This window comes from Culex pipiens, chromosome 2, assembly GCF_016801865.2.
Source record: "Culex pipiens pallens isolate TS chromosome 2, TS_CPP_V2, whole genome shotgun sequence".
In the NCBI taxonomy this organism is placed as follows: domain Eukaryota; kingdom Metazoa; phylum Arthropoda; class Insecta; order Diptera; family Culicidae; genus Culex; species Culex pipiens.
Window position 1 is genome coordinate 197808486 of NC_068938.1, and position 27295 is coordinate 197835780.

The 27295-nt window shown below is 32.5% G+C and overlaps 3 protein-coding genes across 3 annotated transcripts in view; 1 reads left to right on the plus strand and 2 right to left on the minus strand.

Moving 5' to 3' along the window:
* LOC120412742 (uncharacterized) overlaps positions 1 to 27295 on the plus strand; it is a 295057-nt gene that overhangs the window by 237387 nt on the left and 30375 nt on the right. The window lies entirely within an intron of this gene.
* On the minus strand, positions 15118 to 15916 carry LOC128093081 (uncharacterized). The gene is made up of 3 exons (XM_052708654.1): positions 15759 to 15916; positions 15458 to 15615; positions 15118 to 15388 (listed from the first exon to the last, which is right to left on the minus strand). The coding sequence occupies exons 1-3, from the start codon at positions 15847 to 15849 to the stop codon at positions 15251 to 15253; spliced, it is 387 nt and encodes a 128-aa protein (XP_052564614.1). The 5' UTR covers positions 15850 to 15916; the 3' UTR covers positions 15118 to 15250.
* On the minus strand, positions 16126 to 17020 carry LOC120412743 (uncharacterized). The gene is made up of 3 exons (XM_039573335.2): positions 16849 to 17020; positions 16362 to 16519; positions 16126 to 16293 (listed from the first exon to the last, which is right to left on the minus strand). The coding sequence occupies exons 1-3, from the start codon at positions 16937 to 16939 to the stop codon at positions 16162 to 16164; spliced, it is 381 nt and encodes a 126-aa protein (XP_039429269.1). The 5' UTR covers positions 16940 to 17020; the 3' UTR covers positions 16126 to 16161.

Consider the following 27295-nt stretch of genomic DNA (forward strand, 5'->3'; position numbering starts at 1 on the left):
TTAAAAAAAACTTGTAAAAACTCACTCAACAATATTTTTTTGATAAATTTTTGAAATATTATATGGGTAATTCTCTACCAACTCACACGAAATCGGGAAAAGTTGCCCCGACCCCTCTTCGATTTGCGTGAAACTTTGTCCTAAGGGGTAACTTTTGTCCCTGATCACGAATCCGAGGTCCGTTTTTTGATATCTCGTGACGGAGGGGCGGTACGACCCCTTCCATTTTTGAACATGCGAAAAAAGAGGTGTTTTTCAATAATTTGCAGCCTGAAACGGTGATGAGATAGAAATTTGGCATCAAAGGGACTTTTATGTAAAATTAGACGCCCGATTTGATGACGTACTCAGAATTCCGAAAAAACGTATTTTTCATCGAAAAAAACAATAAAAAAGTTTTACAAATTCTCCCATTTTCCGTTACTCGACTGTAAAAAATTTTGGAACATGTCATTTTATGGGAAATTTAATGTACTTTTCGAATCTACATTGTGCCAGAAGGGTCATTTTTTCATTTAGAACAAAATTTTTCATTTTAAAATTTCGTGTTTTTTCTAACTTTGCAGGGTTATTTTTTAGAGTGTAACAATGTTCTACAAAGTTGTAGAGCAGACAATTACAAAAATTTTGATATATAGACATTAGGGGTTTGCTTATAAACATCACAAGTTATCGCGATTTTACGAAAAAAAGTTTTGAAAAAGTTACTTTTTGCGTTTCTCTTTGTTTCGTCGTCCGTGTCTGTCGCGGGTGACCATGAACGGCCATGATCGATGACGACCAACTTTTTTAAAACTTTTTTTCGTAAAATCGTGATAACTTGTGATGTTTATAAGCAAACCCCTTATGTATATATATCAAAATTTTTGTAATTGTCTGCTCTACAACTTTGTAGAACATTGTTACACTCTAAAAAATAACCCTGCAAAGTTAGAAAAAACACGAAATTTTAAAATGAAAAATTTTGTTCTAAATGAAAAAATGACCCTTCTGGGACAATGTAGATTCGAAAAGTACATTAAATTTCCCATAAAATGACATGTTCCAAAATTTTTTACAGTCGAGTAACGGAAAATGGGAGAATTTTTAAAACTTTTTTAGTGTTTTTTTCGATGAAAAATACGTTTTTTCGGAATTCTGATTACGCCATCAAATCGGGCGTCTAATTTTACATAAAAGTCCCTTTGACACCAAATTTCTATCTCATCACCGTTTCAGGCTGCAAATTATTGAAAAACACCTCTTTTTTCGCATGTGCAAAAATGGAAGGGGTCGTACCGCCCCTCCGTCACGAGATATCAAAAAACGGACCTCGGATTCGTGATCAGGGACAAAAGTTACCCCTTAGGACAAAGTTTCACGCATATCGAAGAGGGGTCGGGGCAACTGCTGTGTGAGTTGGCGGAGAATTACCCATATTTTTTTGCATTGGTTGGATTTATTGTGAGAAATATCTAGCTTTTCGGAGTCCTGTTTAATTTTCACGATTTTTGATTATTTCTAGAGTTTTTTTTTGAAAGGTTCTATAAACTAGATTTTGGGTGATGGTTTCCATGGAAGTTAAAAAAAATATCATCTTTTTTGTTTTCTGTTCTGAATTTGAATAAAGTTTTGAAGATTTCATTGCAGATTAAATTATGTTTGCCTTTTGATTTTTAATTTAGTTTTTGAAAGGTGAGATGAAAACCTAAAAAAGTTTTTTTACTTGGCTTATATAAGCAACTTTATTGGTGCATTTAACGTAAAACAATTAGAACACCTTAAATCTGATTTTTTTAACAGCAAAAACTATGATCATGTAACATCAAAAAGACTTTTGTTCAAAAATGGTGCATAGACCTTGCGTGGCCTATCCTAGTACATGTTTTAAAAATATAATCTTGGGAAAAACTGTACCTGTTGAAAAGTATTCCAAAAATAAATTGAAATCCTATCAAAGTCACCCCGGTTTACGGTAATTAAAAAAAATCAAATTATTCGCTATACAACGTTGCCTTGGGATCAAACCCAGGCCGACTGGGTGAGAAGCAACCACGATTACCTCTACACCACAGGTCCCAGCCACGATACTTAGAATTCAGAAAAAAACCTATTTTTCATCGAAAAAAATACATAAATATTTTCAAAATTCTGCAATTTTTCGTCGTGTTATTTTATGAAAAATTTAATGTACTTTTTCAAGCTGCAATAACACAAAAGGGTAATTTTTATTGAGAACATTATTTTTCATTTCAAAATTTCATTTTTTGGAAATTTGCAGGACATTTTTTTTAGAGTGTAACAATGTTTTACAAAGTTTTAGAGCAGACAATTGCAAAAAGAGGATTTTTTCAGCACGAGTCGTACATTTATCCAACGAGGTTCACCGAGTTGGATAATTACGAAGAGTGCTGAAAAAAACATGTTTTGCAACGAGTTCCATACAACATTTTTTGCAATTCCGATAAACACCCATTGAGTGAAATTTTAAGTCAAATTTTTATGTATTTTGTCAATAAATCGTTTAAATCAAAAAAATGTTGAAAAGTCTTACTTTTCGAAACAATTGCTGAAAAGTAGAACTTTTCAGCATTTATTTTGAAAGGTGTTGCTATTCGATTCTGTTATTTTTGGTACAGAAAAGTAGGCTATTTCGTCGTTCAAGAATGACGGGAACAGTAAGTAGTTTTGTAATTACACTTAGCATTAAGTAAAATGTAATGACAAAAGCCTACTCGGTCCTGACCCGGTCCCAGCACCGAAAAGGACCTAATAAAAAAAAATTTATGAAAAAAAGTAGTTTCACGACGAAATTGCAAAAAAGTCCTTTTTAAACGTAAGTCTTAGCCAAAATGAGATGAAAAAGACGACATTTTGAAATGTTAATATCTCAAAAAGATGATGGAGTTCGACCTCGCTCTTGGAAGCGCTTTAAAGTACACATGCTAGTTTGCTGAAAATATCACGGAGGTAAATTTTTGTTAAACTCACATAATCTTGATTTGAAAATCAGTATTTTAAAACCGTGTTTGCTAATATTTTGGATAAAATTGACCAAAAATTCATTTTTTTAAATAAAAAAAAACATTTTGACAAGCTCTACAAATGTTTAGAAGTGCTCAACAATGTACTATGAGATCTACTGGTTGTACAAGAAGAAGCAAGTTTTGACTGACATATTTCAGGAATTAATAGAATGAATAAATTTCACTGCTTTAATTTTACAGTTAAATTTATTTAATCTTTTTTTAAGTGATGTTGTAACAAAATTTATAAATTTATCAAATCTATGGCCATTTTTTAAGCTAATCTGAAAATTTGTTGATGTTGATGTTGATTTAATTTTATGTTTTCATGAAGAAATCATGTTCTAATGAAATTGCAGCAGAGTTATGTACTGAATTTAAAACTTAAGTGGATTGTATTGTTAGGGTTGATAAACTTATTTAAACAAATATTTAAATGTAAATTCATCAAACGCAACATAAATAACACCTTAACTCCCAAGCTATAAGAAAATGGGGAGTTTCCTTATAAATTCCCCCTTTTTTGGGCTTTACAGTTAAGGTGTTAATAGCATTCTTACTTGTAATCCATTTGACGTAATACATTCAATTTGTACATTTTCAATGTGAAACTTCAGTGAATACCAAAATCTTTCCGGATTTAAAAACAATTTTTTTTCAATGGGACTATTTTTAAAAGCACCGACGATAAAACTTTTTTTCAAAACTACATGGACATTGTGTGGCCTACCCCAGTATAGCTTTAAAAATATAAATCTTGAAGCATGCTCTACTGGTTAAATATAATTTGTAATTAAATTGAAATGCTACCAACGTCACAATGTCACAGAATATGCTTGAATCTTTGCCGATTTTAGCAATTCAAGCTTCGAATTAAGTACGAAAAAAGAACCTTTCTGACAAATTTCTGTGTCTGATAGGGTAGAGTAGTCATCAATGAGACACTTTTGGTTTTCAACTTTCAACGATTTTTCTAATTTTTTCATCAGCATGTCTTGATGAGCTTTTAGTTGCATTATCTTTCATTTAATGTGTTCTATCATTGACCAAAATATGAGATCGATCCGACATCTACAGCCAGAGTTATTCAACTGTCTCATTGTAGACGCACTTGGCAGGAACAATGAGACAGCTGGGGAACAATGAGACACTCTACGAAAATCAACATTTTTCTAGCAAAACATCATGTTTTTGTATTGTTCCATTGCAGGTGACTTGCCTTGAACATTTTAGAGCAATTTTGCCAACATGAAACTTTTAATAACAAAAGTTTCACTAAAAAGTATTTAAATTTTGTAAAATCCATATATTAATACCAAATAACTTTGTATTTTTGGTTAAATGAAGTTTAAACTCTATAAATATGCCAAAAATCACTTTTAATTCATGTTTTGAAAGATTTCCATCGATTTTGAAAAGTTTATTGAAGAAAAATCAAAGTGTCTCATTGTTACCCATGGGCTGAAAAGAGTGGGGAACAATGAGACAGTCCTGGATTCTGGGTGTATTCTAAATTTTGGCCAAATCTAATGAAAGGACATTGTAGCCCAACTTAATCCCTATGGAACGTCGAAAGACATTTGAAGAAATATTAGTTTTGGTGTTAATGGCAGCCTACGAGCGAAAAAGTATTTTTTGTCCATGATTTACTTTTACACCCCAGAATCAAACATTTATGAATTACTTTTCAAGGGAGCGTCCATAACCAAAGCCACTATAATGGCAGACGTGTATCCAGTAGACACACCTTTCCCCCAAATATGAGCCTGATTGGTTGAAACTACGACTTGTGAGAGCCATTTTATCATTGTTCCCCGTGTCTCATTGATGACTACTCTACCCTATCCAGTATTGCCGTACTGTGTAATCTTCAGCGAAAATAAAAATAACACCAACATTCCCAGTCAAATATCTTGCCGAAAACTTTCCAACTTTACGACTTTCCTGATTAACTTTTCCACCTTGCGGTCGCGATCGTGGCCTACGCTTCACTACACTTTTCCGTGGTTTTGCAGAGTTGCAGGCACAATTTCGACGTCTCAGCTCCTTTTCCTCTCACTTGCACTTGCTGTTCTGATTCATTCATTGTTGGATCCAAGTTTTTTTTTTCTATCTTGCCGGTTGGAGGTGGTTTCCCGTTGTTTGCAGTTTTGGGGAAAATTTTACCCTCCCCCTCATTTCCCTTCTCGGTTGGTCTCATTCTGATGATGATGATTCCGACCTAGGAAAATGTTCAAACTGTCTGGTGTCGTGGTAAGCTTTCCCCATGGAGGAACTTTTGCACTGCACTTGGCATAACCCCTGTCTGTCAGTTTTTGCCTCATTTTGTCTATTCTCAGTGTGAAAATGTCTGTGTGTGTGTGTTTTGCGAACTTCCTTCAATGAGCCGTGAAAGTTTGGCCGGCCACCCTATGAGCCTGGACCAAGTTCTGGTGCTGTTGCTTCGAGCCATGTAATTATGGCTTAATCCTTGATTAAACATCCGTGACCAGGCACAGCAGTTGGACGCGACGGGGCATTTTATGGTCCCACCTTAAGGCACACAGACACAAGGTTAGACACAAGGAGCACTCAAGTGGATCTAACGGGAAAAGTTGATTTTTCTTGCGAATGAGTTGAGAAAGAACTTTTGTGGTGAAGAGTCTCAACCTTCAAGATTTTCCACCATATTTCGATTTTTGCTTTAAAGTCGTGTCCAAATATAGAACTGTAAAATCACCAACAATTACCTACGTCGTCTAAACAGTCCAAATTACACGTTCGTGACCTCCTGTGAAATCAGAAACCAACTTCCGTTTGCAATTTCCCAACAAAATGACCGCCGTCGTCACCATCAACTAGCTGCCACCTGACCCACAATTACACAAATTGATTACAGCCCGTGTGGCCATCAGAAATCACGGGGGGACTCGAACAACCTATTGAACTCCGGCATAAAGTGCCACCAGAGGTCTTGCCACACACTGGTGATGTTCCGAAACCACACCGTCCAGCCCAGCTGACTGCAGGGACCTCCCACCGGAACCCACTGAATGACAGTGATTTTGCTATTAAATTTTGATTACATCAAACTTTCACCCTGGGAGTGCAGTTGTGGGGGGAGGGCGAGGGTTCTCCAATAAATTACGGCATGCGTGGTCACGGGCAGTGATGCAAACGTTTGAAATTTGAGTGCACTCTTGTCAGGGGTGCAAGAGTTGAGAACACGCGAGCAACTCATTTGCTTGTGAAGAGCACAGTGGTTATCTATGAGTCAGTTTTATAGACAGTCAATCAGATAGTTAGCGAGGTTGTTAACGATAAAATTATCGAAGCTCGATAACGATAACGATAATCTATCGTTATCGTTATTTCAATAATTCTATCGGCGATAATCTTATCGCCGATAATGGACGATAACTCATTTATAAAATCTTTCTAAAATCGACTTAATCCAACAAAATCATGTAAAATTTGCAATGCTTTCACTAAGAATATATTTTTTGAAAATGTAGTAACTTTCAAAGAACAAATACTCAAAATTGGTCACAAAATACCGTATTCTCTCGAAAGTACTCAAATTTTAAAAATTTGCAATAATGTTTTGTTTAAAAAAAAAACTAAAATTTTCACAAAATATGTTCCGTATTTTTTCGAAAATACTAAAATTTTCCAAATTTGTAATATGGGTATCAAATGAAGCGAAACTTTGTATACTTTTTCATTAAATTAGAGTTTTTTTTGAAAGTATACAAATTATCACAAAAAAAAACTGTATTTTTTGGAAAATACTCAAAATTTCAAATAATGCCATTTGGGTATCAAACGAAGCAAACTTTTGTATGCTTTTTAACTTCAGCAGATATTTTTGAGAAAATATTTGTTTAACCCTTTCAGGCCTGAATTTTCAAAAAAATATTTTTTCAGTCAATGATGGGAAAATGATTTCTATGACCATACGAAAATTATAGGCAAGTTTTGGACATTTTGATATTTGGGTCATATATGACCCATCAGGCTCGAAAGGGTTAATATTTTATTTTAATATTTTCTCAAATCAAGATTTTTTTTGGAAAATACATATTTTTTCACAAATGCCATATTTTTTCGCAAATACTCAAATTTTCAATATTAGTATCAAACGAATTATAATTTGATATGCATTTTCAAATTTCGCTTTGTTTTATACCCATATTGCAAATATTGAAAATTTGATTGTTTTCAAAAAAAATACGGTATTTTGTGAAAATTTTAGTTTTTAACAAAAAAAAAAAAAACTCTAAAGAAGTGAAAAAACATACTAAATTTCGCTTTGTTTGATAGGGACCATCCATAAACCACGTGGACAACCTATGGGGGGGGAGGGGGGGGGGGGGGGTTTGAGATTTCCAAAAAAGTGTCCACGTGGTTTGTGGATAGTCCCATACCCATAACGCAAATTTTGAAAATTTTAGTATTTTCGAAAAAATACGTTATTTTGTGAAAAATAAGTATTTAAAAAACTCTAATTTTGTAAAAAGGAATACAAAATTTCGCTTCGTTTGATACCCATACTGCATATTTTTAAAATTTTGAGTACTTTCGAAAGAATACGGTATTTTGTGATAATTTTAGTGTTTTACTAAAAAAAACTCTAGTTCAGTGAAAAAGCTTACCAAATTTTGCTTCGGTTGATACCCATATTGCACATTTTTAAAATTTGACTATTTCCGAAAAATAAGTATTTCGTGAAAATTATAGTATTTTACCAAAAAGTCTAATGCTTACAAAATTTCGCACAAGCAGTAGAGCAATTCTCTACGAAATCGGTCGTTTGTTTTGAATTTTAATGTTTGTGTTTTTTTTTATCTGGCTGAAACTTTTATGGTGCTTTCGGTATGCCCAAAGAAGCCATTTTGCATCATTAGTTCGTCCATATAATTTTCCATACAAATTTGGCAGCTATTTATACAAATATGATGTATGAACATTAAAAAATCTGTATCTTTTGAAGAATTTTTTCGATCGAGTTGGTGTCTTCGGCAGTTGTAGGCATGAATAAGGACTACACTGAAAAAAAATGATACGTGGTTAAACAAATTGATACGTGGTTAAAAAAATGGTGATTTTTTATTTACTTTTTATTAACTTGATTTGCAAAAAAAACTCTATTTTTTTATTTTTTGATATGTTTAGGGGCAAAAAAGTTTTAGTGACAAAAAGTTAAATAAGAAATCACCAATAAATTTTTTACCGTGTATCATTTTTTTCTGTGTAGTCCTTATCCATACCTACAACTTTGCCCTAGACACCAACTCGATCAAAAAAATCCTTCAAAAGATACAGATTTTTGAATTTTTATGCATCAATTTTGTATGGACAGCTCCCAAATGTGTATGGAAAATTATATGGACAAACTAATGATGCAAAATGGCTTCTTTGGGCATTAGGATGTAACAAAAATGACTTTTTGGCGGGCATTCAAGGGTTTGTTCCGGTGAGCATACTAAGCCCAAATCCAAAATATGAGCTTGATAGGACGTAAAAGGAGCTGGCGCTCCGCCCTTCAACTTTAAATGGGATTTGACCCTTAGAAAAATATTTTTTCAAAAATGTCACTTTTTGAGGCATTTTGGCCTCTGAAGCGTTTATTTTCAATATCATTGGCGTGTAGACCAGATCCTTGCGCATCTTTTGGTATGTATAACGTTGAAATTTGGAGCACCCTGAAGCTCGGTACAGACCATCAAAGTTTGTCATTTTTTCGGAAAATTGACCCCAGCAAAATCAAATAGCGTCCAGGGCGTCGCGAAGCGCGACGCATATCTTTTTTGCCAGGGCCGATTTTTCGAAAAATTGCCAAACTTTGAAGATCTGTACCGAGCTCCAGGGTGATTCAAATTTCAATGTTATGTATACCAAAAGATGCGCAAGAATCTGGCTTACACGCCAATGATATTGAAAATAAACGCTTCAGAGGCCAAAATGCCTCAAAAAGTGACATTTTTGAAAAAAAATCTATTTTTACGGGTTAAATCCCATTTAAAATTGAAGGGCGGAGCTCCTGTTACGTCCAATCAAGCTCATATTTGGATTTGGGCTTAGTATACACACCGGAACAAAACCTTGAATGCCTGCCAAAAAGTCATTTTTGTTACACTCTAATGGGCATAGCAAAGGCACGAAAAAAATTTCAGTCGGATTAAAAAATACAAAAAAAAAAACGAATGACCGAAATCTGATAGAATTTCTCAGTAAGTTTCACAGCCAGAGTCAGTTTTACAGACAGAGTCAGATTCACAAAAAGAGTCAGTTCCACAACCAGAGTCAGTTTCACAAACAGAGTCAGTTTCACAAACAGAGTCAGTTTCAAAAGCAGTCAGTTTCACAGACAGTCATTCAGACAGTATTTTTCAGTCAGTCAGTCAATGAGTCAGTCAAATTGCGTCAGTCAGGCAATAAGTCAGTGAGTCAGTAAATCAGTCAGTAATTTTCAACAGTCAAACACTGACTTTTTACAGCACTGACCCGCTGGAAAACTGTCGGAAAATGCACCCCCCCCCCCCTTCCCCCTCTCGAACAGCTGTCGCCAGTGTGGGTGCCACACCAGCTGACATCCAATCGGACGGCCGCCACGGAACATCGACTCGGAATCCCGTGTTGTATGATAATTACTCGGTGGAACTTATGATCGAATAATTTGATACATTTTTAATGACGGCGCGGTTTCGTCCGGCAGACCCCATCAATAATTGGAGGGATGTGGGCGTAAGAGAGGGTAGATAAATTTGATCGTGGATTTTCCGCGGAAATAGAAAATAATTCCGTCTCTTTTTTGGAACTTCTAGGAGAGGGAAGTTTTTCGAGGGGTAGGATTTTGATGAACACCACCGCTGCCAATCAATGGACTTTGTTGTCTGTCCCGGGTGGGAGGACGGCGTTACAAAACGGATTTAAAAAGTGAATGGAAAATATGTGACAGCAAAATGAACATCAATTAGCGGAGCCGGGAGACCATTCGATTTATGTTTCGTGTGGATTAGCTGATGAATTATGACGAGCGTGGTGAGTTGAATAGGGCTCGTAATCATGAAGTGACATGAACTTTTCTCGCCGTGGGAAATTTATAGTTGAATGGGGCTAATTATGGACTGAGGGGATGATTATTTTGGAATTAAAATTGATTTAAAAAATAAGCAACATAGTAGAGCCGCTTTATTTCTGATGAACAATCCTTACCTACTTTAAAGTCCACCCCTCAAGAACTTTAAGAACGGCTTACAAAGAAAATTCTTCCCTTAGGCAAGCATTCACAAGCTTGCTTTGCCAAAGCTGTGTGAACAAGAAGTTTTCTTTTCGCTCGTTTTCCCAGCGCCACGAAACATGTGGTGCACCTCTTGTGTGCAGCCAATTGTGAGAAAGCTTAGCACGGATTTTACTTGCACAACCTTGGAGAGCTCTTTGGTGGTACAAGCTTTGTAAAAAGGTTTTTTTTGTTGTTGCAAGTATGCAAATAAGAGTGATTCGTGAGGCGTGAAAATTTACTTTTTATAAATACTTTTGGGAGCTTATTTTTATTATTTGAAACAGACTGAAGAGCTGTAAAAAATATTCCTTTGTAGGCTCAATTTAAAGACAACTTAAAAGTCCTAAAACGAAACTTGAAGGAATAAAAAAACCTTTCTGAATATTTGGAGGAGTTTATCGGTTTAAAAATCACAAAGAATTTTTTTAAAACATAATCGAGTAGAGGGTTTTTCTCTGAGAGGTTTTTCCTCAAAAAGTGTAGTTTTAATAGTTGTCTGCCTTTTTCGAAATGAAAAATTGTTAGAAGTGGTCATTATTTCATCATTTCATATCAAAGAAAAATTAGGTTGACATACTTTTAAAATTTAGGAATCAACTCTAACATTTCAAAATGACGTAATATTGAATACTTAGCTTTTTCGAAATGTTTGTCCTCATTCCAAAACATTAAAAATATATTTTTCAAAGAGATCAGCAAATTTCACAAATGTTTCATTTGTTAACATTGAAGTAGATCCATAAGTTTCTGAGATATTGTTTCCAGAAAATAAACGGCTTTTTAGATGAAACTTAAAAAACTTAAATTTTCTTTATTTGTATTTCTTTATTCGCTTTATTTCTGCAACCAGAGGTCGAATATTCAATGTCTGTTCGGTAATTTTATTGGAAATTATCTCAAACTATCGAAAACAAATTTTTTAGGAATGGACAATCATAGACACTATTTTTAAAAAATCGAAAAACGGAAATTTTTCATTTAAAATTTTAATGTAAGTGGCTACACCTTGAAAATGGTGCTCAAAATCTAAAATGTATTATTCGATTGCAAATTTGATTTTACATTAAAACTTACAATTATTTTGTGTGAAAAAAAAGTTAATAAAAAATCGACCAAATTATTTATTTCTTGTACCAATCTTTTTCTGAATAGTCCTCATCAATACCTACAACATTGCCGAAGACATGAATTCATTCAGAAAATTCCTTCAAAAGATACATATTTTCGAATATTTGAAAAATAAAATACTTCTTTGGTCTTAGAAAAGGCCCTAAAAAGTTTGAGCCAAATAAAAGGATAAATGCAAGAAATTTGAGCATGAAGCTTTTACTATTGCCAGCTTGAATCAAACCACGCCTCCTAAAAGGAAAAAAAATTAAAAAAAGAGTCAGAAAAAAATTATTTGCCTGAGAATTGTTCATTCAATAAGTTTAGATTAAATAATGTTAATAGTTATTCGAATGTTTTGAAATTCATATTTTTTATTCCGTATTGTATTCTAGAAATGATTCAGTAACGTTTTGACGTTACACCATTCTGACAAACTGTTGCGGCCAAGGTGCGTGAAATCGTGATTTATTTGATGTAACATCACATCAAATTTGATGCTCCAGTTATGGGCATCAGATTACGCGTAAAATTAAGCTATTTTTGATGTTATTTTAGGTTTCGCAGAATGTAACAGAATAGCAACGGAAATTTTATCGATTTACATAAAATGTTCAATTCTGTTCGGTTTTATTAGTGAATTATCATGTTGCAATTAGTTCATTCGCATTACATAACAAAGTTTTGTATTTCCTTTCAGCTCAGCTTCAGCTAGTTCCTTTCAGCTGTGTTTTAAATCTCAATCCATTTTGGAACCATTATTGCTTATAACTCTTTTATTGCTTATATTTCAGAGATTACCAAGAGTAAGAAAATTACATAAAAATTAACCTAGTTTTACAAAGAATACACGTTACCATGATTTTTAAAAGATTTCATTAATTATTACGTCAAATTTAAAATTCAATTTGTTTCATTGTGTAATGATTTACGGATATAGATTAGGCCGAAAATCATAAATTTTATAAATAAAATAGTAATACAAAAATTATAATAATAAAACACAAAATATACATTATCCGAGACAGATGCAAAAGTTTTTACATGGCTTTGAAAATATTCCTGTAGCTTGATGTTTTTGGCAAAATCCTTTTTATAATGTATACAAAACATTTTTAAATTGCCTTTTTTATGTTTTCAGACATGTTTAAAGCCTGTTTCCAATTCCAAGGTTCCTCAATTTACAAATTTTCAAAAAGCTGCAAAATTTTGAATTTTCTTTAATTTTTTTTCTTATGAATAATTAACCTTTTTTGCCATCACACTTATACAACAAAAACAGCAAATGACCAGGCTTACGTTGCCTGAAAAAAAAAGAAAACCAACATTTACATTTGAAAATTGAACGCTTTTTAATCATAAATTAAATGTTTTCATAGAAAAAATATTTTAGGTACGTCTGAAAATTGAACAATCGATTTTAATTAAAATTAAAATAAAAACTAACTTAATCCACCTATGTGGTTGGTGCCTTCCTCACTCTTTTCCAACAATGGGTGATATGTGATATGATGGGTTTGGACACACATTTCGTCTGATTTCGTTAAGTTCCGGACTGTTTCTTGTACATATCACTCAAGGGCTCATAAGTGGCATCTTAAGTGGTCATAGCTTGAGACAGGGTTGCCAGATCTTCAATGTTTTTGACTCATTTGAAAGGTCTTTCGATTACCTTACCAACGATGGGTCTTATGATGGATCCGGACATTGTTTACATACATTTAAGTGAGATCCGGCTACAAAAAAAGTACATAAATATCACATAAGTGGTCAGAACTCGAGACAGGGTTGGCAGATCTTCAATGTTTTAGACTCGTTGGAAAGGTCTTTCGATTACCTAACCAACGATGGGTTGGATGGTGGATCCGGACATTGTTTACATACATTTAAGTGAGATCCGGCTACAAAAAAGTACATTAATGTCACTTAAGTGAACATAGCTTGAGACAGGGTTGCCGGATTATCAATGTTTTGGATTCGTTGGAAAGGTTTTTCGATAACCTTACCAACGATGGGCCGGATGATGGATCCGGACATAGTTTACATACATTTAAGTGAGATCCGGCTACAAAAAAAGAACATAAATATCACTTAAGTGGTCAGAACTCGAGACAGGGTTGCCAGATCGTCAATGTTTTAGACTCGTTGGAAAGATCTTTCGATTACCTAACCAACGATGGGCCGGATGAAGGATCCGGACATTGTTTACATACATTTAAGTGAGATCCGGCTACAAAAAAGTACATAATTATCACTTAAGTGGTTATAACTCGAGACAGGGTTGCCAGATTATCAATGTTTTGGATTCGTTGGAAAGGTCTTTCAATTACCTAACTAACGATGTATAACATGATGATGTTTGGTTTAGTTTACTGCCATTTATTCAACTTCCGAAAATATGCGAAAACACATTTTTATACATAACTTTTGAACTACTTATCGAAACTTCAAACAATTCAATAGCACCGTATGGGACCCTAAACCAAGTCAAATGCAACTGGTTTGGTCAAAATCGGTTCTGCCAGTGCTGAGAAAACTGCGTGACATTATTGGTCACATACACACACACATACACACACACACATACACACACATACACACACACATACACACTCACATACACACACACATACACACAGACATTTGTTCAGTTTTCGATTCTGAGTCGATATGTATACATCAAGGTGGGTTTTCGAGCTTTAAATAAAAAGTTCAATTTTAGAGCAGGATTATAGCCTTACCTCAGTGAGGAAGGCAAAATGTTATGCAAAGATAATTAATTAATGTATGACTTGCATTTTTTTTGTTCAAAAATGTTGATTTAAATGAATAAAGCAGAAAGAATTGAAATTATATTTTTACTGTTTATTTCGACCTTCATAATCAACCGTAACATAATTCAATTGTTAATGTTTTTAACAAAGACTAGGAATCATATGCTAATCCCGAAACATGTAAATAATTAGCAAGCGCCATAAAAAAAACAAACGCGCTAAGTCTTTTGACGTTTCAATTTTGACCACCCATTCCAATCGAAGGCTGAAGAAAACCGAGCGAGAAGCAAAGGCAAATAAAGAACAAAGGGTGGCCACCAACACCATCAGCAGCGCCTGTTGGAGTGAGCCAGTGATGCCAGGAAATTTTTACTTTTTTACTGTTACTTTTCGTGAGTGTTCGCTTATAATTTCATCAATTTTGGCAGCACTAAGCAGACCCAAAAGAGCGTTGGAAGAAAAAAAAAGAACTAAGCTGAAAATAGAATAATGGGTGTGGCCCAATGCACTCGACTGATTAGAATGCATTTTTGAAATATTTGTTTTAAATGCTTGTAAAAAGAGAAGCATAATTTTTAATAAAAGTGAAAATTAACAAAAAGTTGCTCTACTCGTTGGTGTACTTGGTTTTAGTGAATTTCAAGGAACACTCCATATTATCCAGCATCATTCAAACACGACCACTTATTAGGCTTAAAATGGGTATATTTCCCCTATGTCGTCAAAATTTACACTGCAATAAAAAAAAATATACAAAATTCCTTTATTCTAGGAATTTTGCCTCCTTTCTTTATTTTGTCATTGGGTTTTTCGAATTGCTAAATGAGGCAAGGTGGCAAAATTCCTTGAATAAAAGAATTTTGTACTATTTTTTATTTCAGTGTAAACGCTTCTATACTCAAAAACATTCATAACAATAGAGACTTCTATATGGATCAGGGTGTTGATTAAATGAAAAAAAAATAACTAAAAATGTATATCTATGGTTTTTAATTTCAATTGCATTTCGGAAAATTATCAAAAGAAACCAACGATTTATTAAGAATTTGGATTAAAAAGAATTTTAATCTGAAAATATTTCAAACCATTATTAGAAAATTTCAATCTTCAAACGAAATTCGTCTTATTCCGTAAACTTCTGCGGAGCCCGACATCTGCAGGACAGGTTGCAGGGTTGTCATTGTTATGCGAAACCCTCGCGCTAGCACTTGATTTGCCGGCATAGATGCCTGACAGCGCTGTTTCGAAAATGATACAGAAATTAATAACTTAATTTTTCAACAGTCAACCTTTTCCTGTTAACCTACCGGATTATCAACGCCTACGACAGTCGTATTGATTTGGACGCGCGTAATCTCCAGATAAAAGTCCGCCGGGTTGACCATGTAGTCAAACAGCAGCGACATGTTCACGGGCTGCTGAACCGGCTCGCGGGAAATGCGCATCGTGTGAAGGAGGGTTGCACCTTAAGAAAAAAAAAAAGACGTATCGTGAGACAAATTTCAATATATCAAAATCATCAAATATAAACTAACAAGAAATGATTAAATGCAACAAAATTAATCAAAATAACTGTTAGTTAAAAAAAAGTGACTATTAATAACATACCATTTTCCGGTCTGCCGAGACCTAGACGACAAACTGCGGCCGCAAAAGTTACTCCAAACGCAACTAGAAATGTCCCAAATAAAATTTTCATCTTGAAATCAGATTTTCAACCGCCCAAGTCAAACAAAATACACTTCTTTTAACAAGTTCAGTATGTAACTGAACTGCAATTTTGCTCGAAGCAACATTTTTGGGGAGAATTTTAATCGTTGGCGTTTCTGTTTGATAAGAAACTGTTTTCGAAGATAAAGTCCTCGGAGTGACGCATTATTTCACTGATGATGAAAACAACCAGAAATTTGAAGCTCAAACAAGTCAAGTTCAATGGTTTACGAACGTCCCCTGAGAACACAAAAACCAGCACAAATCGTCATAAAATCGCAATCTTTATTTATTCAATTCTTCACCCGGTAACTCGTCTGATTCCGTAAACCTCTGCCGTGCCCGACATCTGCAGGACTGGTTGCAGACTTGTAATTGTTACATGAAAACCTTGCGGTAGGGCTGGAGTAAACGGCCAAGATGCTTCACAGCGCTGAGTGGAAATAAAACAGAAATTAAGGACTGTAGTTTTTAGAAAAGCCAACATTTTGGTTTACATACCGGATCATCAACGCCCACGGAAGTCGTATTGATTTGGACGCGCGTAATCTGCAGGTAAACGTCTACCGGACTGACCATGTAGTCAAACAGCAGCGACATGTTCATCGGCTGCTGAACCGGCTCGCGGGAAATGTGCAACGTGTGGAGCAGGGTTTCACCTTCAAGAAAATTAATGAAGAATTATTTAGAAAATTAAATTGTCGAAACAAATGAAAACTTGATTCAAACCGAAAAAAGGAGGAAGAGGAATCTTAACAAACGATTAATAAAGATTACGAATTTAAAAAAGAAAATAATAAATCTTGACTTTTTTTTGATAAGGTCCTATAAACAAATGTAAACATTGAGTGTATCCCTTTCACACCTTATGTCAAAGTCCATCGGAGTAAGCGGGATACACTCAATGTTTACATTTGTTTATAGGACCTTAACAAAAAAAAAACATCAAGAAATATAAAAAATGCAATGTGAATTATGAAAATCATACCACTTTCACTTTGACCCAAGCCTAGCTGGCAAGCTGCGGCCACAAATGACACTCCGGCTGCAACCAAAAATATTCCGAGTAAAATTTTCATCGTCAAAACTATTTTTCTACCGGAAAAAACAGCAAATCCCACTTCTTCAAACACGTTCAATTGATAACTGAACTGCACACTTAGCCCCAAGCAACTCTTTTGGGGGAGCATTTTAATCGTCTAGCGTTTCTTTCTGATAAGATTCAGCTTTCGTAGATAAAGTCGTCGAAGTGACGAATTCCTTCGCTGATGACGAAAGCAATCAGACCGGAAGGAAGTAAGATAAGATTTGCCAAAGTTATTTATGGATATTTGTTTGCACTTCAAAAAACAACCAAAATAAAGCTCAACAGTTTATGAACACCCCCGGCGAACAAAAACCGAAAAATTCTTCCGCTATAGAAGTGACGCTTTTTGTTGTTGTGGTTCTCTCAGCTGACAAAACCCAAAACACCAATGAAGTGGCCATGTTACGATCCGCTCAACGGCGGCATTTCTGGAGTTTGGTTCGACCCCAAATTCGAACCGCACACAACCACACCAGCACAAACTAACGGCTGTCGAGCTTTGGTGGGAAAAAATAAAACCAGTGGGAGAGGGCTCTAAAACAAGCAAGAGTTTGGTGTGCAAGTGTGCCAGTGAGTTTTTTTTTGGTTGAGTGTGGAGTAGCAATTTTCCGGAACATTAGGTTAAGGATTTTAAAAGTAGATTTTTCGTTGCAATATATGGGTCAGAGAAAATAAAAATGTTGGAATGGGGTAGGAAATTGTCCCCTTTGAAAGTTAGACATAGACATAGACAACCAAATCTGTAAACAGTAACTGATTTATTATGGTTTGATTTATAAATGTTTGATAATGTAATTATTAAAAAAGTTATTAGGCCGCTGCAAATATTTTTTAATAGCTTATGTTCCACGATTCTGGCTAAACTAGTCCGAACAAGGCAGATAGCAAGTTTATTTTTTTATAGAAGTTAAGCCGTTGCAAATACTTTTCAAAGTTTATATCGCCCCCCCCCCCCCTTCAAAATTGGTCTAAAAAATCTGGGGGCAAAAAAATATTTTTCCAAAAAACTTCAAATTTTTTATGAAAATAGAAGTCTAATCAACTGAAATCGTATTTAGCATGTTTGGGCTTGTTTGAAATAAATTTTTCTTCAGTACTTAGATATTTTGGAAACCAATGATGACAAACCAACTGGACAGGTGTATAATGCATTTTAAAACACTTTTTTCATTAAAATGTTGAAACTACGACTCGTTATTTCAATTTTTTTATTTTTTGCTTTGGACAAGGTTTCAATCTTCAAATCTTGTTTTTCGTTTGATATCGCTAAGAAATTTGAAATCAAAATTTTTTGAATAATCTTTATCGAATGTTAAAGTAATCAATTATTGTTCACTATGGATAATCTCAAGTATAATGTGACTTCCAGTTACAGAATGATGTTCTACTGTAACTGTGTTTGCATTAAAATGCTGGTAGATTGTAAAAATATTCTACAAAGTTGAAGAGCTGACAATTCCACAGAAAATGAAATCTATTGAATTTGCTTGGTTTATCCATTTAATTTGTTTTACTTTTGTAATTATATGCAAAAATATAATAATACGGAATTTTAAAATGATATTCAGAAGTTTATGTCCCTCGACTCTGATCAAAGTCGTGGGGGGAGGAAGGGGGGAGGGGCAAAAAAATAAAAAAGTAAAAAAAAATGAAATTACAGGCCGCGGTTACAACGTTTGAATGAAAAAAGTGTTTTAAAAGGCATTATACACCTGTCCAGTTGTTTTGCAATCATTGATTTCCTAAATTACTAAGTATTGTCGAAAATTTTATTTTTGCGGGAAAAAAAAGTTTTTGCGGTGCTGTACATTGTAATTCCATAAATGTTCAAAATATTTTTAAACAAGCCCAAACATGCTTAATATGATTATCAATGCAGGTATTTTAGATGTGAACAATTCTCTACAAAATCGGCCGATTTCGACCATTTTTATTTTTTGTATTTTTTTATTTAGCTCAAACTTTGTGGAGGCCTTCTCTATGACCAAAGAAGCTATTTTACTTCATTGGTTCACCCAAACATTTGAATATTTTGATTTTTTTTAATCAAGACTAACATTTCAAAAAAGCGTTATATTGAATGTTTGGCCCATTTAAAATATTAGTCTTGATTCAAAATAATAAAAAAAATGTTTTCGAAAAGATTGGAAAATTTCACGAATGTTTCATCTTTTAACATTGAAAATCGGCCCATTAGTTACTGAGATCGACATTAGAAAGTGGTGGGTTGTTTTGGTGAGATTTAGAAAACTTCAATTTTCGTGTTTCTTTTTCATAAAGCGGCTCTACCTCTGCAACCCGAGGTCCAATCTTCAATGTCTCTTAGACAATTTCATAGCAAGTTTTCTGAACTTTTCAAAAAATATATTTTTGGAAACGGTCACTCATGGTCACTATTTTTTAAAAATTAAACTTTCGATGGCAACATGTATCTTGAAAACGAAGCCCTTTATCAAAAAATCTGAACAGTACTTTTCGATTGAACATTCAATTTTACATAAAAAAATGAGGTCAAATTTTGTTTTGGTGTAAAATTTCGATTTTTTTCAAAAATCATTTTTTTTAAATGCATACCTCGGCGGCATATTTTTTAACCATACTTCTCTATAGCTCAAAAGTTGCGGGTTTTTGTCCCCTAAAACTTTAAAAAAAAAATCGAAAAAAAAAAAAAAAACGTATTTTGGGAAATTGAGTTTTTGTAAAAAATAGTTAAATAAAAAATCGGCATTTTTTTTCCGTGTACCTATTTTTTCTCAATAGTCCTACCTACAATTATGCCGGGGACACTAAATTGATCAGAAAATTCATTCAAAAGATACAGCTGTTTAAATATTTACGTTCCATTTTTGTAAGGACAGCTGCCAAAATTGTATGAAGACTTGTATGGGTGAACCAATGACACAAAATAGCTTCTTTGGTCATAGGGAAGGCCCATACAAAGTTTGAGGCAAATATCAAAAAATACAAATAAAATCCATTTCCGGTTATGGTAGAGAGTTGGTCATGTTTAGATGTTCTCAGTTGATAAGACTTCTATTTCCATTGAAATTTTGATGTTTTTTTTCGAAAAAATATGTTTTTGCCCTCTGTTTTTTTCGTATCCCGGGACCGTGGTGTAGGGGTAGTGCGTCCATCCCGGGAATTCCCGGGACAAAATTCCCGGGATTTTTCCAAAACCGGGAATTCCCGAATCCCGGGAATTTTTATAATTTGTCCTGGGAATTCCCGAAATTGAAAAAAATCAAATTTTGGTCTGAAAATTCAAATTTTGTTGTAGAAATAGATGAACAGTAAAATACATAGTAATCGATACGAACTTTAAAGCATTAAAATTTGTATTCGGCATATATCAGCTTTAATTTGACTGATAAGGGAAAATTGATTATAATTTAGTCATAGATCCGCAAAATGCTTGGCGCAATAAATATTTTCTATTTAATTTTACGTATTTTTGAAGACTATTTATCATATTTGTATCTATGATATTAAAATTGAAAATTATCATCTTAAATTATTTTTCATCAAACTCCGGATTTTGGGGCAAAAAACGAAATAAGACAGCTATTTAAGAAAAAAAAAATGCATCGTGTTTTGAATAACTTTGGTTAAAACAGGAACAGAAAAAAATAGTACACCGGTTTTCAAATGTATTGCTCTGAAATCTCCTGTACCTTTTCAGCCTGTATTCCTGATTTTCCCTAGTTGACGGTAGTAACTTTAAGAGAATTATTAAAATATGTTTTATATAAAATAAAACATTCAAAAGTTATCTAAAATTTTGCATTGACTGTTTTTATTTTTAATATGAAGGACAATAGCTTATAGGACCTTTTTTTCAAAAAAAAAAGAAAAAACTCTTGTTTTGTTGTCGCTTCTCGTTTTTGTAGATATTTTCAAAGAAATTTGTCTAGCTTTTCTAGTTGTGGCATATATTAAAATATATAGAAGAAATTTATTTATAAAACACTTATTTAATTTGAATGACATTGAAAATTTAAATTTGAACTTTTTTTAAATAAAAAAAAACAATTTTAATTTCTTTTAAGTTATTTAAAAATTGTCGTCCTTGTTTAGATTGAAGTGTAGATTGTCACCAATTATTATTATTGAGCTTGAAAACATATCAAATATTATGAAAACATACATTTTATGACTGCTTCAAAAATTTCCCGGGATTCCGGGAATTCCCGGGATTTCAAAAATATTTTTCCCGTTTCCCGGGAAATTCAAAACCCGGGAAAATTGGACGCCCTATGTAGGGGTAAGCGTGATTGCCTCTCACCCAGTCGGCCTGGGTTCGATCTCAGACGGTCCCGGTGGCATTTTTCGAGATGAGATTTGTCTGATCACGCCTTCCGTCGGAAGGGAAGTAAATGTTGGCCCCGGACTAACCTAAAAAAAAAGTTTAGGTCGTTAGTTCAGTCCAGGTGTAGGAGTCGTCTCCCTGGGTCCTGCCTCGGTGGAGTCGCTGGTAGGCAGTTGGACTAATAATCCAAAGGTCGACAGTTCGAATCCCGGGGTGGATGGAAGCTAAGGTGTAAAAAGAGGTTTGCAATTGCCTCAACAATCAAGCCTTCGAACACCTAGTTTCGAGTAGGAATCTCGCAATCGAGAACGCCAAGGCAATGCTGTAGAGCGAATAATTTGATTTGATTTTTTTTCGTATCAATTTTGAAGGGGCGACATAAACTTTGAAAAATATTTGCAACGGCTTTATTTCAAAAAATCCAATTTTCACCATTTCAGGCTGCAAATAAAGGAAAACACGTCTCCTTGGCGAGATATCCGAAAATTGACCTCAAATTAGTGATCATGAATTAGAAGAAATATTCAAAAATTAGTAATTCATGAAAGATTTTAAATTGAATCGCGACGCACATTTTATAACAGGATTGATAAAAAGTATTATTTTACCCTTTTTTAAACATTTGTTCCATATACAAATTTGCATGCTGTAAAAATGGGTATTTGGATTTTCGAAAATCTGAATCTTGAGAAAAAAATCTTATCGATTTGTTGTCTTCGGTATAGTTGTAGGCTTGTAGATTATGATTGAAACTTTTAAGAAAAAAGGATTAAGGAAAAATCCCAACAATCGTGTTAATTTTTTTTCATTTAAAGTGCATTCGTATTTGGTCATTTTAATTTTTTTGTCGGTTTTTGGAGATTTGATCAGGGATCTTTTGCGCTAGAGTTATACATTGAGATACACAGATACATAGAGAGTTATACATAGAGATACACATTTCTGAAAATATGATGATTTTTGGAAAAACAAATCAAAATAAAAAAAAATTCAATATCGAATTTGCGATCCAAAACTACAGTTAGAATTGAAATAAATGTATAAAAAATAGGCAAACAATTCCACAAAATTTTATTATTTTTTTTGGCGTTGAAAGATGAATCAATACTTTCTGATATATCGCTAGTTGAGAAATTAGGGGTTTTTTTAAACTAATTTTCACAAAATTCAAATTTCAAGAGGCTGTATCTCAGCAACCAGCAGTCCGATCCTTGATCCAATCAACAAAGCCAAAAAGACAACATTGTTAGGAAACTTGTTGAAAAACATAATGTTTTATTCAGGGATGCTTTCCCTATTTTTAAATTGCAAAAAACTGAAAAAAATTGAAAATCTCACGTTAAAATGCCTATTACTTGAGGACGGTGCAACTTGCAAAAAAAAGAAAAGACATTGAAATCTATTGCAAATTAGATTTTGCTCGTGAAATTCATTTTTGAAATTTAATTGGCAGTATTTAAGATTTTTTGGAAATCTCCATTTTTCATAAAATCATTCTTCGATACTAAATTTTACATCACCCTAGTACATAACTCTAGCGCAACAAATGCTTTTTTAAGTCCCTTTATTTTTCTGAAATGTTTAAATCATATAACACACATTGCACATTAAATTGATCAGAAAATCCCTTCGCGAGAAACAAATTTTAAATTTTTCACTTGCTGATTCCATGACTAGCCCGCAAAATTGTATAGAGCTTTGTATGGAATAACTAACGATGCAAAATGGCTCCTTTTGAAATAGGTTATGGACAAAGTTTCATTGAAATGAAAAAAAAAACTAAAGATAGTAGAGAATTATTCTAATGCTTAGTTAATAAACTATATTCAAAATTCTCCTTTTTGTATCTTTTTCTTTGCTCTTTTTGAAGATTAAGATAATTTAATTGCTTGATTTAATATTTAAACATTGAAATTTTAAAATTTAATGATTTGTATTTGCTTTTGATGGTTTCATTAAAAGAAATGAGCCAGACAATATACAGCAAATTTTCAAATTAAAACCGAGCTCAACCATTCCAGACTCAGACAGACTCAGTGGCCTTATAATTAGAAGCAAATTGGATTCGTTTCCGGTGGCCACCACATCGCCGATGGTGCCACGCAAAACTTCGACAAGAACGTGGACGAGAATCGTACAAATCGTATCTCGGTCCGCGTGATTGGAGCCAGCCGGAACTGTTCTTCTGGTCTGGTTCACCACCGCAACCAGTTCGTTCGGATGTCAGAGTCGAATTGTCACATACAATGGGACACTAATCAGGTGGCTTCTGTCGAAGTCGTGACTCGTGAAATTGGGACATGCTGTCGGGTTTTAAATGATTTGAAATTGTTTATTAGAAAGATTGAATTTAAATTCGACTTTTTTGGTATCAAAATTTAGTCGTCAAACTGTTCCAACTAGAGCTATAGAAAACAAATAACATTCAGCTCATAATTCCACGCATTTTAACCCCAAAGGGAAACCCATTTCCACTTAAATCACTCTATTTTGGGGTCACGCCCCATGCCCCATTCGTGTTCACATTTCAAGAGTTGAATAAACTTTGCCCATCCGCGCGGCGAATCCAACACCATTTCATCCCAGATGGAACAACCAGCCTCCTTTTTTGGTCCATTGTCAACCTTAATTTCCGAGGCGCGACACGTCGCAAACTTGCCTACAGTCGGGGGCTCGGCTGGCAACCCTTCCCTTAGATCTTTTCATTTTCGCATGTACAACGGGAAAGCAAAAAAACAGAGCTATTTTAGCAGCTGAACTCGCTTCAGTTTTCTACGGGAAGGGGGTTCGCGTCTAGGATAGAGAGAGTAGCGCACCGTTTTGGTATGCAACCCGCGTAGCACCGAGCTAGACCAGCAAGAGGAAGGCTTTCAAAGTGCGACAGAAATTTATTTTGGGCTGGCAAGCGACAGGAGGCAGGCGATTTTGACAACTTTGTTTGTGAAAGTTGTTAATTTTAGTTTTCATTCAGTTAAGTACGTCGGCTAAAATTTCATTTTAAAACAATATTAGTTCATATTTTCAACCCTTGAGTTTTTAATGTACTTGTTTTTGCAATTTTCAAATCATTACTTTTCATTTGTTTTCTAATTATAATTTCTTTGGTTTTTCAGTTTTTTTCTTTTATCATTTTTGAATTCTGGAGTTTTTTTTTTGTTTTTTTTAGGGTTCATCCAGATATCAACTCGACTAAATCTGAATCTTGTGAAGAAAATTTTATCAATTTTAAATGTTTAATAAATTTTACAAATTCTCTTAATTTCATGAACTTTATAAAATACATAAAAAATATTCATCAATTTTATCAATTTTATCAATTTAATCAATTTTATCTATTTTATCTATTTTATCTATTTTATCTATTTTATCTATTTTATCTTTTTTATCAATTTTATCAATTTTATCAACTTTATCAATTTTATCAATTTTATCAATTTTATCAATTTTATCAATTTTATAAATTTTATAAATTTTATAAATTTTATAAATTTTATAAATTTTATAAATTTTATAAATTTTATAAATTTTATAAATTTTATAAATTTTATAAATTTTATAAATTTTTATAAATTTTATAAATTTTATAAATTTTATAAATTTTATAAATTTTATAAATTTTATAAATTTTATAAATTTTATAAATTTTATAAATTTTATAAATTTTATAAATTTTATAAATTTTATAAATTTTATAAATTCTATCAATTTTATCAATTTTATCAATTTTATCAATATTATCAATTTTATCAATTTTATCAATTTTCTCAATTTTATCAATTTTATCAATTTTATCAATTTTATCAATTTTATCAATTTTATCAATTTTATCAATTTTATCAATTTGATCAATTTGATCAATTTGATCAATTTGATCAATTTTATCAATTTTATCAATTTTATCAATTTTATCAATTTTATCAATTTTATCAATTTTATCAATTTTATCAATTTTATCAATTTTATCAATTTTATCAATGTTATCAATTTTATCAATTTTATCAATTTTATCAATTTTATCAATTTTATCAATTTTATCAATTTTATCAATTTTATCAATTTTATCAATTTTATCAATTTTATCAATTTTATCAATTTTATCAATTTTATCAATTTTATCAATTTTATCAATTTTATCAATTTTATCAATTTTATCAATTTTATCAATTTTATCAATTTTATCAATTTTATCAATTTTATCAATTTTATCAATTTTATCAATTTTATCAATTTTATCAATTTTATCAATTTTATCAATTTATCAATTTTATCAATTTTATCAATTTTATCAATTTTATCAATTTTATCAATTTTATCAATTTTATCAATTTTATCAATTTTATCAATTTTATCAATTTTATCAATTTTATCAATTTTATCAATTTTATCAATTTTATCAATTTTATCAATTTTATCAATTTTATCAATTTTATCAATTTTATCAATTTTATCAATTTTATCAATTTTATCAATTTTATCAATTTTATCAATTTTATCAATTTTATCAATTTTATCAATTTTATCACTTTTATCAATTTTATCAATTTTATCAATTTTATCAATTTTATCAATTTTATCAATTTTATCAATTTTATCAATTTTATCAATTTTATCAATTTTATCAATTTTATCAATTTTTGTGATTTTTTAATTTTATGATTTTATGATTTTATGATTTTATGATTTTATGATTTTATGATTTTATGATTTTATGATTTTATGATTTTATGATTTTATGATTTTATGATTTTATGATTTTATGATTTTATGATTTTATGATTTTATGATTTTATGATTTTATGATTTTATGATTTTATGATTTTATGATTTTATGATTTTATGATTTTATGATTTTATGATTTTATGATTTTATGATTTTATGATTTTATGATTTTATGATTTTATGATTTTATGATTTTATGATTTTATGATTTTATGATTTTATGATTTTATGATTTTATGATTTTATGATTTTATGATTTTATGATTTTATGATTTTATGATTTTATGATTTTATGATTTTATGATTTTATGATTTTATGATTTTATGATTTTATGATTTTATGATTTTATGATTTTATGATTTTATGATTTTATGATTTTATGATTTTATGATTTTATGATTTTATGATTTTATGATTTTATGATTTTATGATTTTATGATTTTATGATTTTATGATTTTATGATTTTATGATTTTATGATTTTATGATTTTATGATTTTATGATTTTATAATTTTATGATTTTTTGATTTTTTAAGTTTTTGTTTTTTTGATTTATTGATTTTTTGATTTGATGATTTTATGATATTTAAGAGGATTTAGTTTTTTTAGAAAAATTTGTTTTTTTAAATGATTTCATAGATTTTATGTTCTATGATTTTCAATTTATTCTATGGTTTTGTTTGATCTGTTTGTTCTGTTTATATTTTTCTGTTTGTTTTGTTTGTTCTGTTTGTTCTGTTCATTCTGTTTGTTTAGTTTGTTTATTTTTTTTCTCTGTTTAATTGTGTTTTGTTTTTTCATTCAAATTTTCGATCACTCCCTGTACTTGAACCTGTTCTCGCCACCCTTTCCACCAGGCAAACCGTTCTATTTCATTTACGCGCGCTGGTACATTCATTTATGGAATTTTAAATTTTCTTCCACTCGCCATTGTGTCAACTGCACTCTGCTGCCTACATTCGGGATCCGCGACAAAACTCGCGCAGAAAGCAGCGTGCCTCCTACGCCGTCGTGGTGTGTGTTCATTTCATTTGCGCCATCTGGCCACGTCCTCCTGAAGTGTGTACGTACGCGCGTTTGCAGCATTTTAGGCGCGTCTAGCAAGCAAGATTGCCTAGCTGTAGGCGCGACTTTTTTTCAGCTTTCTGGGCTCGCTCAGCCTGCAATGCTCCTAATATTCAATTCGCTGTCACGTGCACACGTGGATCCAAATTGAAAGTGACGCATTTTTCGCTTAGCCGAAATTGGAGCCGCCGTGGACGTGGAGAGTTTGTCCCCGAGGGAGATCGTCTGTTTCAATTCTGTCCGGCGTCGTTTTAGT